We start from the raw sequence: 18,073 nt of genomic DNA on the forward strand, positions 1-18,073 counted from the left end.
ATCAACAAAATTGCTTGGAGCTCATGGTCATCCTGTGAGCACAAAAGAACAGGTTAAAAAACAGGTAAAAAAATTAATAATCAGTGAATTATTTGCTCACTTCTGGTACACACAATTTAAATTCTGTTCTGTTGTTTCTTGCTGTTGCTTATAGACACACTTCAGTATTGAACACCTGGTCATTTGCAATGTCTTCTTGCAATTCTTATAGTTGGAGGGAACTTGAATTATGCAAAGATCAGGGTCTATAATTGTATTTTGGAAACCAGATGTTTCTTAGGGTTATAGGCATGATACATTGTATCAATAAAAACTTTGGGTTTTTTTTCAGAAGTTAATTGATATCTATTGATAGCTTTTTATGCTAATTTGTCACCTATTTGTAGGAAAAAAACCCCTATATTTTCAGACCTGAGTAAAAACCACTTCCTTGCAACTTTTGATTGAAAAAAGAGCTTAGCAGTTATGGGTAATCTAAGTGCTAATGCATTAAACATGCAGATCTAATATATGGCTCTGCTCTAGAAAATGGTCTGAGTTTGCCTTTCTGTGGCACTAGCATTTTGAGTAATACATTGCCACTACAGAAGGGCAATACATAGTGAAAAGAATGTATCCCTTGGGATTTTAAATAATTCATTTCAGCTGGAAGGCCTTTACCATTGATAGAGCAAATGATTTTTTTTCCTTTAAGCAAAACGTGTTTGGAAATTCATTAATTATTCTTTCGATGTAGTGGAATTACCTGGGTATTAGGAAACAAAGCAGAGGGTTAACAGTTGCATTGATGTTTACATGTTTTACCTGTGATTAAAGTCCTGGATACTTATAGCATGTTTTATTCATGTCAGCAGCTATGGAATTTGTAAATACTATCTGACTGGATCCTTTCAAATCATGAACAGTACTTCCCCATTCCCTACCAGTTAAACGTTAGCTAAACCAGCCTTCAGATTAATCTGGTGTCTAGACAATTTATGGCACTACCCAAAGGATGCTGAGGCAGCATAATTCCCAGAAAATGAAGGAAATAAATAAAAGTGGTATTTCTACATCATTTTGATGGCATAACAACCATTACCATTTCTAATCCTAGGGTAATTTTTTTCAAAATGTGCCTCAAAAAGGAGAGTTTTCAGAGAGGAGTTAAAAATTGTTTTAAGTCTCAAAACTATAGATGGATGAGGGTACACTAAAATAGATCAGTTTATCTAGCATCTTGCAGACAAGATGAAAAGATGTTTTAATCAGCATCTCTAAGAAAGTGTGAAGGGGAGTGATGCCTGACACTAAACATTTCTTTCATCTATCAAGCCTAGACACAAAGATCCCAAAGTTAAATGTTGAAGTCTGCAGAATTCAAACTGTAAATTAGGTGCAAATTCTTTAGAAGGATGGTACTTATGCACAGTAAGACATAGCCAAAAGAGATGGTAAATTTTCTATCATTTGAAGTCTTTAAAGCTAGACAAAATGTCTTTCTACAAAATTCGTTTTACTGATATCATTATTTTTGGGTTAGCTGCTGAAAATAATTTGGTGATTTTTTAAATGGCCTTTCTTAAGCAAGAGCTCAAACTGTGATAATTTTCTGTTGAGGCTTCAAAATATAGAACATACCATATTTAGATGTGATTCTACAGCAACAATAATGATGGGAGATAACATTACAGTCTCATTGAAGTCTATGAGAAAGTTCCCACTCGCTTTAATGAGAACAAAATTTAATCTACAATTATAAAATCTTTGATATATTAATTGCATTTAAGATGGGGATTATATGCAGACTGCTTTGCTCCACTGCCCCCATTTTATTTTATTGCTATTATGTTGACAATTTTGTTTTGTAATTCAGATTAGTTTTGAATTAACTTTGTATGATTTACATGTTTAAAGCATCCAGGAGTTTGCAATGTTTCTCTCTTTCCAAGTTGTGCAGAGCTCTAAATGGAAATGGATTTGCAAAATTCTGTTTTTTCTTGATTTCATTTGGGTAAGTGTCAAATATTTCATTGATCATTTTTCACAAAGATGGGTGTGTACTTTTGCTTGCCTCTGGTGAAGTTGGAAAATTGAGATTTGTAGGAATACATTTTCTGTATTGTTATCAGCCTCAGCTGAATTCAGGTCAAGATTTAGCCATAAAGCCTCACAATTTAGCTGATTTTGAGCAGAGTCAGCAAATAACATTGAGATTATATGGTATTGTTGTGTACAGCCCCACCAGAGTTTGACATATTGTTCAAGGCTGAGAGAGAGAAGTCAGCCATCCTTCTATGTGGCCTTCTGAGAAGATGAGAAGTGGCTGCTGATACTTGTCCTGAAAGCATACTGAGAGCTTAGGGCAGAGTTTCTTCAGAGTCCTGAAGAAGTTGCTCCATTGTAACCCTTTTCAGGAACAAAGAAGGTGTTATAAACTGTGACTCATAAACCATTACCAGAAATGGCTTTAAAGTAGGTATGGAGACCTGGAGACCTGTTGAGAATGTACATGTAAGGAAGCTGACAGACTCAGTCTGAGTCCTGCTGACTATCAGCTTTATTCCACTAACAGTCAAAGCATATAATACTTTTCTCTCTCTCTCTCTCTCTCGCTCTCTTTTTTTTTTTTTTTCTTTTAGTTTTTCTTTGTAGAAGGCTGATCTACCTTTGTGCAACAGAATATAAAGTCTTTGATCCAGATTCCATCCTGATTTTACTCTAGGGACATGCAAAGAAGCAGAAGGTATGTATCTTGCACTCAGGATGCAACTATCATAGTCCTTTAAGGTACAATCTGAAGCCTGCTGGAGGCAGTGGAAGGCTTTTCATTTACTTCAGTGAGCTTTGGATCAGAACCTCTGCTAGAGAGCTTTTGTCCTTGGCTTTCTTCAAAGAAGACTTTACTGATGTGTGAATAGTGTTAATCACCCATGAACACTTGGTAAAGAGTGATCTGGCTTTTATGATATGTAAAATACCCTGCTGAAGCATGAAATCTTCTAATGAAGTCAAACAAAGTAAAACTTGCCCTCCATAACCTAAAGCTCAACTCCAGAAATGTCATTTATTGGACTAATGCATTCCCCATCCATCAGTCCGGGCTTTTTCTCGCCACAGGTGAATTTTTTCTTGCCACAGGAGCTCCAATGGAACCTTGGAGATGGTTACTAGTGTCCATGATTACTAGTATCTGGTATTTTACTAGAGGGGAGGGATAGGAATTGTTACTATCAAATGTTCATTTTGTCCCCCTAATGGAAATGAAAAAACAAGTATATCTTTATGTCCCTGAATTTATGTAATTTACTTTTTCTTACACGTAAATTGACTGTATATCCTTAATCTTATCCTTGAGAAACCACTGGCAACACAATTGAGAGCTTGTTATTTAACATAGAACTAACTATTGATTTGTCTGCAGTCAGTGAATGTATAAAACTGAAATATAAAGATAATTTGACAGAGCCTTTGCTGCTACCTTCAGACTTGAGTGCCATGGTATGTTAGGAACAATTATAATAAAAGTAATTCACACTAAATATTTGTTCTTGGGTTTATTTTGTTACCTTATGGACATATAGTATTGTGGATATGCTGATTTCAAATCCCTCCTCAAATTCTGGTTTTATGTAAGTAATCTGTGGCCTCCTGTCTCCCAGCATGAGGTGAAGCCTCATAGAGTTCACTAATGAGTCTTTTTTCATATTTATATGCAAGCGAAACTCCTGAGAATCATGATAAAACTCTGATTCACACAGTTCATACGGTACCAATTTATTGCCTGGCTTCAGATTTTTTAAATCTCTCTGGCACTACAGGGTTATTACAGTAAGTTAGAAAGACAGGTACTCTAAGTATGAACTTGCTGTTAAGATCTCAAAAATACTGAGTGCTCTTGAATTGAAGCTTTGATGAGAAATAAATCCTTCTTGTGACACTTTTATGCCCTGTAGAGATCTGGAAGTGTGAGCAACAGCACCTGGCAAGCAAGCTGTCTTCTTTAAAAGCAAGCAAACCAGCTGCTCATCAGGTTGGAGAAGGATTTAGCAGGAAATAAAAGTCTACTCAAATGTTCATAGCTCAAATCTGCAAGACAAAACTCATACTTTATGATCTGTCCTCTGAATACTGAGAAAAACTGTATTTATATCTTGTGTTTTCAAACACTATGAGGAGTTCATCAGGAGTAATTTTCAAATGAACAATCTACTTAACAAATTCATTTCTGTTCATATCAGTTGTCTCATTTACAGAAGGCAAGCAGATAAGTAATAAAATAAACTTATGGAGGACAAACAAAATTTGATCAAAATAGTCTCTTTCAGGATAGAGTAGGGACAGGATTTCGGGATTTGCTTTGTTTGGGACCCTTCTTTCCCTATTCTTGCATGTGCATCAGACAGATCATCTCATGTAATAAGCCTCACATGTATCTGCTGTCTGGTTACATAAATCGGTTGTATTTTAAGCAGATCAAATAGATTCAATTTTTTTTTTTACCCCAGCAGAGCAACACAAACCAAATGTTTCTGGCTCTTCAAAGTTCTAGACAGACAGTGGACTCATAAAACATAGGGAAAAAATTGTTGGCAACCAAGTTCAGGTGAGCTGATGCAAGGCTGGAACATTTAACTGTATACATAACTTCCAGCTGGGCAAGGTGTCTCATCTGATCCCTTTGGAAAATAATTTATTTAGTTTACAGCTGCCGAAATCAGCCAGCTAGGACTCTATAGGAAAATTCCCCAAAATAAAAGCATTTAACACCAAACTATAGGTCTTCCTTTGCTTCCATCTAGCTGTGGGAGAAATAAATGCAACAGCATGCAAGATAGATATATATATCAATATATATCCCTTCCAATCTTCAAAAGCCTGAAAAGAGTTTGGATGTACCACTTATATATTTTTAGGTTGTTTGGAATTTTGTGAATAACTTTGTGACAATTCTACTTCAATGCATTCAGTGTTATTCTGAGTACTATGAGCCTCAGTCAAATGACATTGTAACGTGCTGAAAAGTTTCCTTTTGATACCTTGAACAATAACTGTCAGGGATTGATTTTAATATTTAGGTAGATAATACTGTGATGGCTACCATCCTTCACCTTTTGGCTTGGTTCTCAAGGAAACTTCCCCTTTTTGTATTTCATTTGTTATTGGTTTTTGTTTGCTTCTTCTGGACTAACAAATCCAGGTTAATGTCTCCCATCCACCTGACTTTCCTGCCAACAAAACTGTTCTTATACTCTGCTCACAATCTCCGTGTTTGCAGATGTGACAACCAGGGAATGAAAAGAGAGTCCTGCGATGACCACAGAGAGGAGGCTGCCTGGAAACACTGTCTGCTTCTTGCAGTGCTCCCCTCAGTTATTTAAACAGCGTTATACTATCAAAGTTTTGTAAACTGGGATATATGGAGAGATGAAGTTCCTATCTGTGCTGCACCAAAATCTAAATAAGCCAGATGTATGTGCCTTTAACAATACTCTCAGATTCATGTCACACAGACACTGAGGCATCTGCTCATCTTTGCAAAACAGCTCTTGTGATTTCACTGGACTGCAGGGTAAATTTAAATTTAAAGACATTCTCATTTGCAGACTCAGGACTTACAGAATGATATTATTTGCATCAGGCTTCACTGCCATTTAAAATGCTGTAGGGTATCCCTCCTGGCTTCCAGCTGCTGCTCCAGAATGGCACAGGTTTATCCTAAGTCCCATGTTATCTATCAGCCCAGGTGTCTCTGATGCCCTCAAGCTTATACAGTGACACCTGTATTAGCCCAGATGTCATCACACTAAAAGAATTTCAGAACAATGTGAGTTGATGCAGCGGAGGGAGGGAATAGCTTTTATTAACTCCTAGGAGTGTGATCTGCAGGCAGAGCCCATCTACTGTACTTTTTATTTTCTAAATAGCACCAATCTTTTCAGAGGACTGGGACTTATCAAGGAACAAAAAGCTACAAGATACGAATAATGGAACCAAACAATTTACCTGCAGTACGATGTCCCGCCCGTTCCGTGTGACATTAACAGTGTGGGGCTGCCCATTGGCCATGTTTCTGTGGTCAATGTCAATGTTATATGGCTCCTTGGTGCCCCCGAGGTTGTACCGGATTTGCAGATTCCCTAGTGAAAAAGACAAAAAATGTGAAAAGCACCCTCAGGTACTTTGATCTTTATTCACCAGCTATTTTCCTGTCTTTATTTTCACATACAGCTGTTATCATTTCACACTTAATTGCTCTCATAGCTGGCCTCTGCAGTAAGAGAAGAGCTGGTGTTTGAGATTATAAAGTTACTGGGCTGAAACTGCCTCTAGTTTATAACCCAGAAGTGTGACAATGACCAGCATTTCCAAACCACAGTGTTTGTAAACACTCCAGACTGCAAACCAAACAAATTGGAGTTATGCCTTGAACAATATGGACAATTGGTACAAAATTGAGCACATCAAGTAACACTTTATTGTTGAATTATTATACTTGCTGCAGTAAAATTCTTTGAAATTATACAAAGCATAACATTTTCTGAAGAATAAACCATTGACATGCATTGAATAAAGGCAAAATTACAACAAATTAGCACTCACACATAATTCACACGAGATTTTGTTGCTCTCACATTTAATTGTTGTTGATGGGTGACTGTCTGGACTTCCACGGAAAATTAGTATTATATTGTGAAATAAAAACCTGAGGTTATGTTGTTAGAAAAGTATAGTCAGGAGTGGCTAATTGATATTCATAACGTACTGCCAGACAGATTTTTTTTTCTAAACAAAAGTGAAGTGTCTGCTCTTCATAACACATTTAAATATTTGATTAAAAGGAAGGATGTTTGAAAAAGGAAATGCAGCCCACACTCTTGATGAAAAATGGAATTATTCTGGTCCAAAAGAGCAGACTTAGACCTCTATAACTATAGTTTAATTGTGTGATGTTGGATTGCTTTCATGCACGTCCTTTCTTTCCCATGAAGGGAAAAAAATGAGTGGCATGTAGAATACTCATATTATCCCATAAAAGACAACAGTGGTAAAATCATCCTAATTATGATGTTCATGGGGCACTAAGGCACTATTTGGAATCACAATATATTTAGTTCATATAGAGTTTTAATACTGTAGCAGCAAATGGTGCATATCCAACCTTCATCCATCACCAAAATGTTTAGGACATTAAATACTACACTGCATCCATATTTTAGTCAGCTCAGTGAGTATCCAGATTTTCAGAACAGTACATGACACTTTCTACTGACTACTAGGAACTACTGGACTACTGCCAGTTCAACTATTCAGGTGCCTTCATGTGGATGTCTGCTTGTCCCCACCATAATGCTGGTTCATGGCAGGGGTCTGACTGTTATAGCAGGTTTTTGGTTTCTATTGTTTGGTTGGTTTTGTTTTGTGAAGGAGGATTGGCTGAAGAAACACCACTAAACAGAACAGTTACATCTGTACCAAATCTAGCAGAAGCAGTGTGACAAGGGTGAAGAGACTCAAAGCTTCCTCTGAAGGTCAGCCTGGTATTGTCAGTTGTGCCTTCAATGGACAGAGCCCAGAGCAGTTTCTTACCATTGGGGTTCACAAGCACAGCCATGAAGTCCGGGGTGTAGGAGCTGACATACAGTAAGACACAAGGGGACTTGGTGGTGCTGAAGCTGAAGCTGAGCTCTTCTTTGTTCAAGCTGAGGTCAGGTGCTGTGATCTCAGGATCTGCAGAACTCAAAAGTGTCCGGCTAACTAAATCCTTCACACTAGTCCCTGGGGAGTGGAAGTTGTAACGAAGCCACATTCCTTCTTCAAAAAATGCTCCCACATCTTGAATAGAAAAGGAAAAGGAGGATTAAAAAAAAAGGTAAAGTAAATGTGCTGACACCTTTTGGTTGAAACATATTACTGTGACTTGATCAGTACTAATCTGTGCATGTTTCTACTGCTGTGTTATTTTAGCAGAATATTTAGGTCAAGAGCCTCATTATTTTCCTATGGGAATGAAAAGAACAATCTCCATTTTATTGGTGGGTACTTGGATTCACAAAGAAAAGGAAATATTTCCTTTGGGGTGCACAGAAAGCCTATGCCTAAATCTCATATCAATACTACAGACAAAATTAATTATGATTTAAATTTATTCTCGTTGAAATTTTGCAGTAGGTAATGCTCCACAGAAGGAGATACAAAGAATAGTGGCTTAAAGGACACAGTAAACAAACAACAGTCAAGGAAAAGGAAAAACAGCAGTTCTGACCAGCAAATTTGAGTGGATATGGAAGAACCTCTCAAAGGAATGATGAAAATTGCAGCCCCTAAAAGGACTGGACACAATGCTTGTAGTTTATCTACTGCTAGCACAACCATTCATAAGAACTCCATAACAAGGATGCCCTTATGGGAGATAAAATTAACTAGGGAGTTTGACTCAGCTGGGAACAAGAGGCAAGAGATACCTGAACTGTAGATCTCAGGAGGTGCTATAGTTTTCAAACCAATCTGAGAAAAAATGTGGTGTTCCAACACTCCTGACAGAAAATAAAGCTACTTTTGACAGAATTAATACTTTCAGCTGAAAAAGCACTGGTAGTGCTTCCCATAATAATGCAGTCCTGCCTCTTCCTCAACATTAAAATCATAATTCCAGGCTGATGTTCTCGCAGCAACAGCTGACTTTGACAACCTCCTACAGGAATTACTGCACAATTGGCCACCACTGGTATCATCTACTCCACGGGGGATCACTTGACTGACTTCCTATGGCAGTCATTCATTTAGAGACATCTTGGTACTGGATCAGCTGCGCTGTCTGGGATAATATTGTGAAAGGAAATTTTCAAACAATATATGAATTTCATTAAGAAGGTGCATTTATGAACATTTTTTAAGATATTAAACAATGATTAAAAATATTATAATCATAACATATGAGTACTGTATTCAAAGAAGGGCTATAAGAAATTCCTAAGACTATAAACAGCTTTAGAAAAAGTCTTTCAGTGCCTACTACCTTTCTACATGATGCAAAATTGCCACAGTTTCTTGAAAAATTGCCCATCTAAACTAGAAATTTGTTTTTATTCTGTTTTAGCAGTTTGATTCTTCATACAGTTCTAAGCAAAGGCTTTATCTCAAAACACATGAAGGAAGATGCCTGTTTTCAAAGCTTTACACAGACACAAAGCAAGTTAGGAACGAGCCTGCAGAATTCATTCAGAGTAGCTGAGCAGAGAATAAGTAAGAGGATAGGTAAAATTATAAAATCATATTGATGATTCTTTCCAGAATTTTGCTAAACCTAATACTGGAAAAGCTTTATGTTTTCTTGCTATCATAAAAAAAATTCTCCCAAACTCAGACTATCATAGTTGCTGTCACTAGATGGACATATAAAACACATAGGCAAGCTGTGGCCCTGAAGTGCTATAAATAATTTGATCATTCTGATGGATTTGTAGCTGCCATTTTATAGGGGAAAAGTTAAATCACCCCAAAAAAGTTATGGGAGAGGCAATTTCATTTAACAACTATATTTTGCAGTAGTCTCAACTTTAGTGCTCCTGGATTAAAAGTGAAGGTCCCTGTCATGAAAAAAACTTCCCCAACTCATGATGTCCTCTGCCTTCAACAGTGCTGTAAGAAACAAGCGTTAGCACGCAGTAAATCTAAAGCAGTAGCTCCAAATATTTGCAAGATGGGCCTAAAAATATCCCTGTGGCCACTAATTTATTCTTCAGCCCCTGCTTCTGGTTCACACAAGCTGCTTCTGGGGCAGATGCCCTATCAATTACGCTGGCAGAGCTGCTGGCCATGCAGGGTCCTGCCGCTGTCACTGCTGGAGGGGAGCGCAGCGCCCGTGGAGGCTCCACACACACACACAGAGCACACTGATGCACAATTATGTTCGCCTCCAGCCTGTTTACTGCTTGTCACGCCTTTCATTTTAGAAGTAATCTTTGGAATTGCCTGGTGCCGTGCTTGCCCAGGGCCTCACACTCTGGGAATACTGGGACCTTCTGTCCTGACCTCAGCACTGCTCTGGGGCTGAACTGGAAAGCGTGTGAAGCATTTTTCCAGAGCTGTAAATGTTATAAATTGCTACGTTAAATGTTCATTACTACAAAGAAAGCTTTAAGTAAATGGTGCTCTCTGAAATGGTATTCAGATTATTCTGCAGTTCTGTGAGGTGAATTCAATCATCCTTGTGGGTCCCTTCTAACTCTCAATACTCTGTTCTGTGACTTTTTATTCCAAAAGGGTTTCACGATGGAGCTGAGCATGTTCTGTATGTTTAACTTGATTTGTGCTGAGAAAATAATTTTCAGTGTAGCTGTATTACTACAGGCATATAGGGTATTGTAATAAACCTTGAAATTCTCCTCACATGCACATCACCTCTTTTAAAAGGCAGGATAAGAGGAAGGTTCACTTTGGCTTTGTGAGTGCATTGGGCCTTCAATAGGAATATATTGAATTCTCTCAAGTTCCAGCTCATCAAAGAGGTTGATGCACATGATTATGCTCTTTACTGAAAGAAGCTGAAATCCTTGCAGCAGGACTGCAAAATGCTCAGCAACTCACAGGAGAAGGCTGTTTAAATCATTAGGACATACTAAAAATAGCTAAAAGATAATTTTCTCTATCTTGAATGCAGGTATAAGACAACTTGGAAATGCTGAGGGCTGACCTTATGAAAAAGCTACCTACTTTTTGGGTCACAAGTGGTGACCTTGAGATTTGCACTTCAGGTCACAAGTGTAGCCTCTTCCTGAAGTTGTGTTAGAAGGAGTATAAAGTCCTTCATCCAAGAAAACCATTCGAGCTCACTGAATAAGGAGGAGTCCAAACCCTGCTGCTGAAATGTGAGGGAAGTTTCCATGCACAACTCTCTTTTCTTCTGTAAAATTTGAAATGCTGTCTGAAAAGGAGACTCTTGGAACATCAGGCACAGTGCAGAGTAAAGGTTGCTCTGCAGACTGCCCTTTCAAAGCAGAGGCTTTAGAGAAGTGAACATTGTGGTAACAGATCTGTTTTCTTCAGAAATTAATACCTATTTTTACACCAATATACAGTGCAGTCGCTCTCTGTTAACAGAGTTTTCAGATATAAACACTTTGGACTGACTTTGTAGAGGAAGTCAGAACAAGAATTGTGGATTATTAGAAACAATTTTATCAAGAAAGGTGGGTGTCCCAGTGTGAATTGCACATGTGTTACAAAATTGTCCAACTGCAATTTGGAAAGGTGATCCAAAACTTTCACAGAAAATGCACATATACCCAGAACTGACAATGTTATTTTGAAGGTTATAATTGTTTGGTCATCTCCACAGTCTCTCTCTCTTCACTGAGCTACTTTTATTTTTGTACACTCTCATTCTGTCTGGAATGAGAAGTATTGAAAGACTGGAGGAAAAAGCCAAATAGCAACAAAAATCCCCATTTCTCTGACAAAACTTGTGAAGTCTCATGACATTTCTTGGCCGGTGCTGTAGACCTAAGAAAATGTAAGTAGGAATCTGATTGTCCTCTACTGCTTTTTACATCAGTGAAATGTCAATGTTGGTTCTGTTCTTAGGTAGTTATAATGATTCTGCTAGCCATACAGACACATAGAGAACTTGTCTTCTTTCTCCTTAATCTTTTTCTCACCTCTGAAAAACACTGCCAGCATGGCATAGGTGTGGCTGAACACAACTTCAGCAAGATTTTCTATGTGGGTGTATATATATAAGAGATACAGAGCTCAGCAGTCTTTAGAGCAATTGAGTTTGTTCTATGCTGACAATTGGGATAGGAATGTTAATAGTAATTGTCATGAATCAAGTACCAGACTTTATTCTTAATAAATAAAGAAGCTGAAGTTCTGTGGATCTACCAAAAAGTCCCCAAGCCACAACCCCAAACCTCACAGGTTCAGGATTTCAACACAGGACATTTTCAAGTGCAGCATCATAAGGAATGGAATCTCGTTTATTAGGAGAGCTCTCACTGACTCAAATTGCCATCTCATATTTTTCCAAGCAAACTGGACCTGATTTCTGTCACCTTTTACCTGGAAACCAAGGAGGAAGTAGTGCTGGTTACTTACTTAATGGGCATAACAGGGTATACCTGCCTAACAGAAGCTGGAGACAAAATCTTGGCAATTATGGAGCCTGGCAAGAACATGAGAAATGGAGAAGGAAAAAGCTTTGTTTCACAAAGCTGACTTCTTACAGCTGTAAGCATGTCCTATCTGGAGGCCCTAAACCTCCTTGGTCCTGCTCAGATTCATTAAATTAAAGTTATCACTCTGTGATGCCCCTTGCCAGTGTTCAGTGATATGTCTTCTCTGCATGAAGTTCTGGCTGTGAAAAGCAGCTTTTTCAAAATCCTAAGCAAGGATAGTCACAGGAGACATTCTAACACTTGATGCATGTACAAAGATACTTCAAACAAGGTAGAGGGTTGAATAACCCCTCTGTCTTCTTGCACAATTTCCCTTATTTTTTGGTTTTACATGTAGTTATGAATATTGAATATAGATTAACCAGAGCTCGCTTGTTCATCTTATGGCAAAAATTGTTCTAGGGAGTGCCTAAAATTGTGTCTGTGGTCACGGAATGTGGTCACAAAGACTAAGACTTGTTTGCTCAGATACCTCCCAGCCATAGGGCATCAGTAAAGGGTCAGAACTTCACAGCTGTTGATCTGGGAGAGAATTTGAAACCTCTGAAGGTGATAATGCTTATCATAATTTATCTGGTTAGCTCACTTAACATCTTATTCTACCTTCAGGCACATTTAGGGTGTGAAATCAGGAAGTGGGAATTTAAATGCAGTGTTCTACATCCTCAAGTCTCAGATTCTGGCTGCTCTTACTCTAATAATTTGTGATGTATGTTTGAACTTTCCACCAAAGTACAGAAATTACTCGTAGACATTAATAAAATACGAACCTAGTGAGGACTTCCTTCTTCCATATGAATATATCAGCACTCAGTATAAAAAAGGCTTTATTGAACTATCAGAATCAGGGTATATACAAAATAATGTGCACCAGTGAAACTTCGGGGTATGATTGTAAATCCATGCAAAGATTCCCACTACCTTCAGTAGAACAGGATGAGTGCCCCAGAAGATGGAGTTTAGCCACCTGATTCATTACACTTTCAAGCCTCCCTAGTTGATGCCAACATGTAGATTCTGCCAGGATACAGTTTGATATGTTAAACAGGGCTGAGCTCTGAATCTACTTTTGTACTAGCCCTGCAAAGCAGGGCTTTATTCTACATTTCTATATCTGGACAGAAGTGTGCATGCCAGAGAAAGCCTAAAAATGTCAGGAAAGTTGCACTTGCAGTTCATTGTGTACTGATTTGAAAGTATTATAGATATTTGATCTGATGTCTGGGTCAACAGACTCAGAGTAAGGGAAACAGGTGCTATGTTTCCCTGAATGCAATGACAAGCCAGATCCATTTCTAGTGGAAATATCCATAATGGTTAAAAGAAACCCAAAAAACCTAAACACCAAGTTCTTCTCTGCCATCAAATAAAATTGGATGGAGGAAGAAAATGTGATGTCAAGCGTACAACAGAGCAGATTTCATGATTTCCTGCCAGGGAGTCTAGGGAGGTGCTTTTTAGGTAACCTCAGAGAAAAACTTGTACTTTGCAAGAGCCATTTGAGAAATATAGAGACTGTCATTTGCTGATTTCACAGTCTTCAGAGCAACAATCTCAATAGGTGAGACCTGGCTTCAATTCCTTCCTGTTCTACAGGTATCCACTTTAAATCTGAGCAGATCCTTCCTCCCTTCATTTGCTTTCTGCATCACCACAATAAAAACATCTTGGCACATCACAGAGCTATTGTAAGCATAAATGCCCTATCGTCTTGTGAGGTGCCAAAAGTACTTCAGCAGCATGCAGATGTATAAATATTGCACATAGGTGTCTGGTGTGAGACCTCTCAGCTGCCTTTGCACAGGCATGCAGCAGCCAGCAATGTTAACTTTCACAAAACATCTGCATTCAGTGAGCAATGACACTAAAGCAGGCATATTTTAGTTGTCTGATCAAGAAAGTTAATCATGTTTTCTGAGCCAGGACTAAGTATTTTTCTTTCTAACTTATTCCCTGATTTATTTGTTTTCTGTGTATAAAATAAGGAATTTGTGCTTTTTATAAGTAGTTTAATATGGATGATAAGTGACCTAGCAATGATATAATCAGGTTGATAATCAGTTTATAACCAGGTTGATGTCTCTTTAAGATGTGTAAGTACTATTGGGAAGGTTAGTTTTTCTTTAAAAAGAAAAACACGTTGTTTTTTTTTTTTTCCAGTGAAAGAAGTGTTGCATTGAAGTGAAACTTTCAAAGCACTAGAGCATAAAATAGGGGATGTTTAATAAGGCAATATTGACAGGACTGAAGAATGGAATAGCTTTAGAAACTATATCTATTTTTTGTGAGTATATATATTTACCCAAAAGAGGTTAAAACCTGAGTCCTGAAGTATGATTACAGGTAAAAAAAAGCCTGACTGCAGCATTCAGACTTACCAGAGTGGGAGCTTAACATTAACAACCTGAAGAAAATTTCTCATGTAACTTTCAGCTAGCAGATCACAATCATGTTGCAAATGGTAGAAATTTTTGAGGTCTGGGAGGGAATGTTGCCTCGATTTTATGGGTTCTGTGATTCTGAATTATGAAAACTAAGAAGTTAGTTACCTTATAACACTCTAACAATCACCTCACCATTGCTTTCAGAAAACAATGCAATATTTTTACAACCAGCAAAATAAAGGGAATTGAATGAGTATAACCAGGGCAGAATTTGGAGGTGATTGAGTGTTAGTCTGAGAGTTGGTGGAAGGGTGCAGAGGTGCTGCCCTCTGACATGCCTTGCACACACTCAGCCTAGTAAAAAGCTGGTTTTTCTCTTTGAGACATAGAAGGGAGCAGAAAAAGAAGGAAAATAAGGAAACCTGACTGTTACAATACTACTTGTGAGAGTGAGTGCTTTCAGGGTTCATACAAATATAAAAACAAACATGAAGGAGATAATTTTGGGCATTGTCTTAAGGACTGCAAGAATTCACACTGTGAATCTGAGCTTTACTCCAAAGAAGAAAAGAAAAAAAGAGTATAGCATCTCCTATAGCTGTTTTTTAATGCAAATTGAGTAACTGCAAAGAAACTGGAAAGCTTTGAATTTACCCTTCCAGCATACCCGAAGGCACATAAATCATAGCACCGGCTATATATATATATATATATATAAATAAAAAATTTAAATTTTTATGTTTTGGCCTCACTCCTGGTGGATGCAATTTCTTCTCCCACTGTTGTTCCACTGCATTTCAAAACCAAAGGAGGAATGTTTTCTCCCTGGGGTATGTCCCACATCAGAATGCTGCCACAAGCCCTGCATTTGACCTTTGCTCTGTTTTGTTTTGTTTAAAGGGAGGAAAGAGTTTGTTTTCCAGAGGAACAAAAATTAATTGTTTTCTCAGAAATGCTTTTATGATGATAGGACAGCTGTGGGAGAAAAAAGAAAAAGAGAATTTATGCTTAAACAAAGGACAGGGAAAGGTCAGAAAGCAATCTGCAGGATGGCACAAACACTTCAGCTAGTCCTCAGAGCAATTTCTCTGAGCAATGAAAGAAGTAAAACCAATTGCATATGCCTCAGATACGAAACAAAAATTCAGTTAAAATAGATGTCAGATTGCATTTTCATACTTCTTTTTGTCCTTGTAAAAAAAATAGTGTAATTTCCAGTCCACTACAACACCATTCACATTGTGATGTGCTGCTAATAAGGCTGGAGACAATGCAATTTCTTGTCAGTCATCAGTCAGTGGCTCTAAGGACAGATTTCATCAGCAAAAGGATCTACAACAAGTGAGGCCTGCTTGTATTGTGAGGTGTATTTATTACTCATGCACCGTTATATGGTGATTTCCTTACAACAATGTTTCTTTTTTCCTTTGATTTTCCTGTCTCTTCTGCTAGCACTTGCAGTATGTAACCAACCCCAAAAAGTTCACTGCAGGCAAGTGATTTCCATAGCAAAATAAAGCTTTTGGATAAGGCAAGTTTCCTGCGTCAAATATTGTGTTACCTTGTGCCACCTTTCACTCCAGCTCAGTAGCATATTCTTCTGGTAATATCTCATATTGGTTTGGATGGGATGTCAGGCACTACTGATTATCAAATCAACAGACCTATTTGGCCTGGAATATTTACTCAGAGGAGTGAAATAATGAAACCGAGCCCTAGTCTATCCTGCAAAGCACTAACCATATTATATTGTGGCAGCCAATGTGAATTCCTAGTGAAGGTGACAAAGGAAAATATTTTTGCTTGCCTCATATTAGACTTATACAGTATTACAACAACAAACAGCATACTATGGTGCAGGTTATAAAAGTGACAGAGCAATATTCAACTCTGTCATTATAAAGAACAAAATTAATTGAAAACAAATTGTACAGTATTTGAAAACATGTTCATAGATGTTTCAGTGCTTTTACAGAGGGAAAGTGTCAAAGTGTTAATGAAAAAATGGATTGGAATATAAGAATTACAATCTCTTCATCAAAATAAATTAAAATATAATTTAGGCATAATTTTTATTTTACAGAAAAAAATTCCAAAAACCCTTCCAATTTTTATAAACTTTTATAAATTATTAGAATATTTTAAAAATAAAAACATATTTGGCTGTTTTGCCATTACTTATTTTGCAGATGTTATAAATGCTTGCCCTTTGTTTCTAGGAAATACATTCATTCTTGTCTCATAGACCAAGAGGACAGAGTGCAAGATTCCAGGAGCTGCTATTAGAAAATGTAGGACTCCCTTCTTTCACAAGTCTAGGAAGCTTGACAGCGCACATAAGTTGTTCCAGTGCTTTACTTGATTTAAAAGGCTTAATGTAAGTTAAATTGACAATGTAAATGTAATGGGCTGTAAATGAACTGTTCTAAAGATCTCATTATCAGCATTGTTTGTTACAGAGATTTTACAATTATTTCAATCATAGGATGCCCCAAACCCAGTCTATTTTGTGTAATTTATCCTCTAGCTTTTTCCCCAGTGTCCCATTGTTCTTTCTGTAGGGAAAGCTCATAAACTCACTCACACTAAATCACACTTGGGGATATTCTAGAGGAGTGCAGCAGTCTTCAGCACTAAAAGATAGGAAATTGGCAATATGCACCTTGTACATAAGATTTAAAGGATTTAGAGAGCCATTTTTAGCCTGGAGCAGATTTGATATTGAAAACGGAGATCTGATATCATGTTTAAATGAAACAGACATCCCTGCACTAACAAAAGTACTTTTGCATGAGCATCAGCTCACAGCAAGTTTCACTGCATGCCCAAAATATTCCTGTCAGAGCTCCGGGTCCTTGGCTGCACTGGGAGACTGATCAGGAGAAGAGTATTACATAGTATGGTATTACTGCTGTTGCTATGGAAGTGCTTACAGGGCAGCCAAAACCAGGGTTTGCCCGTGCTAGGTGCTCAGTTATTCCCCATAAAAATGGTGTGTTTTTATTCTGCTAGCTCCATATCCAGGAAAAATTAAACAATTCAGCTTAAAGTGAGTTTTGGTGGAAGGTTGGGGCTTACCTATCCCTAAGAGGAACAAAACCCTCACAAATAAAAGTCAATGTGATGAGTTCTGGCAATACAGGAAAAGCTATAAAGTGAATTCAGTATGAATTCAGTGACTGTGGCATAGCAGTAATTATCTTTTCTTTTCCTTTTTTTTTTTTTTTTTTTTTTTTTTTTTTTTTTTTTTTTTGAGTCAACACATGTGATCTGTAAGAGATTGACCCAATTCCAGCCTGAATGGGTTTTCTCTACCATATAACTGCATTAGTGAACAGAAATACTAAATATGCATCACCATTATTCAGGACAAACCATTTGCTAAATTAACTGAAATTACTGTATTCACATTCTCAGGAGCTGCTGTATATACAGTCCTGAACTGAATGGACATGTTTTATAATTTGCTTTTGAAGCAACACAGCATGGTGAAAGCTTTTGAAATTCCTGCATGCAAGCACAGTGGAAGCC

At 37.6% G+C, this 18,073-nt stretch overlaps 1 protein-coding gene across 1 annotated transcript in view; it reads right to left on the reverse strand.

The window, feature by feature from the left end:
* Nucleotides 1–18,073, reverse strand: part of CNTNAP2 (contactin associated protein 2) — a gene marked incomplete at its 5' end in the record, with an annotated part of 1,047,398 nt that overhangs the window by 65,581 nt on the left and 963,744 nt on the right. The window contains 2 exons of the mRNA XM_083867656.1: nucleotides 5,986–6,119; nucleotides 7,570–7,815. Coding sequence (XP_083723782.1) covers nucleotides 5,986–6,119; nucleotides 7,570–7,815 — 380 coding nt within the window. The remainder of the gene's footprint in view (nucleotides 1–5,985; nucleotides 6,120–7,569; nucleotides 7,816–18,073) is intronic.

The sequence above is a fragment of the Zosterops lateralis genome (genome assembly GCF_965231275.1).
Source record: "Zosterops lateralis genome assembly, chromosome: 1".
NCBI lineage: Eukaryota > Metazoa > Chordata > Aves > Passeriformes > Zosteropidae > Zosterops > Zosterops lateralis.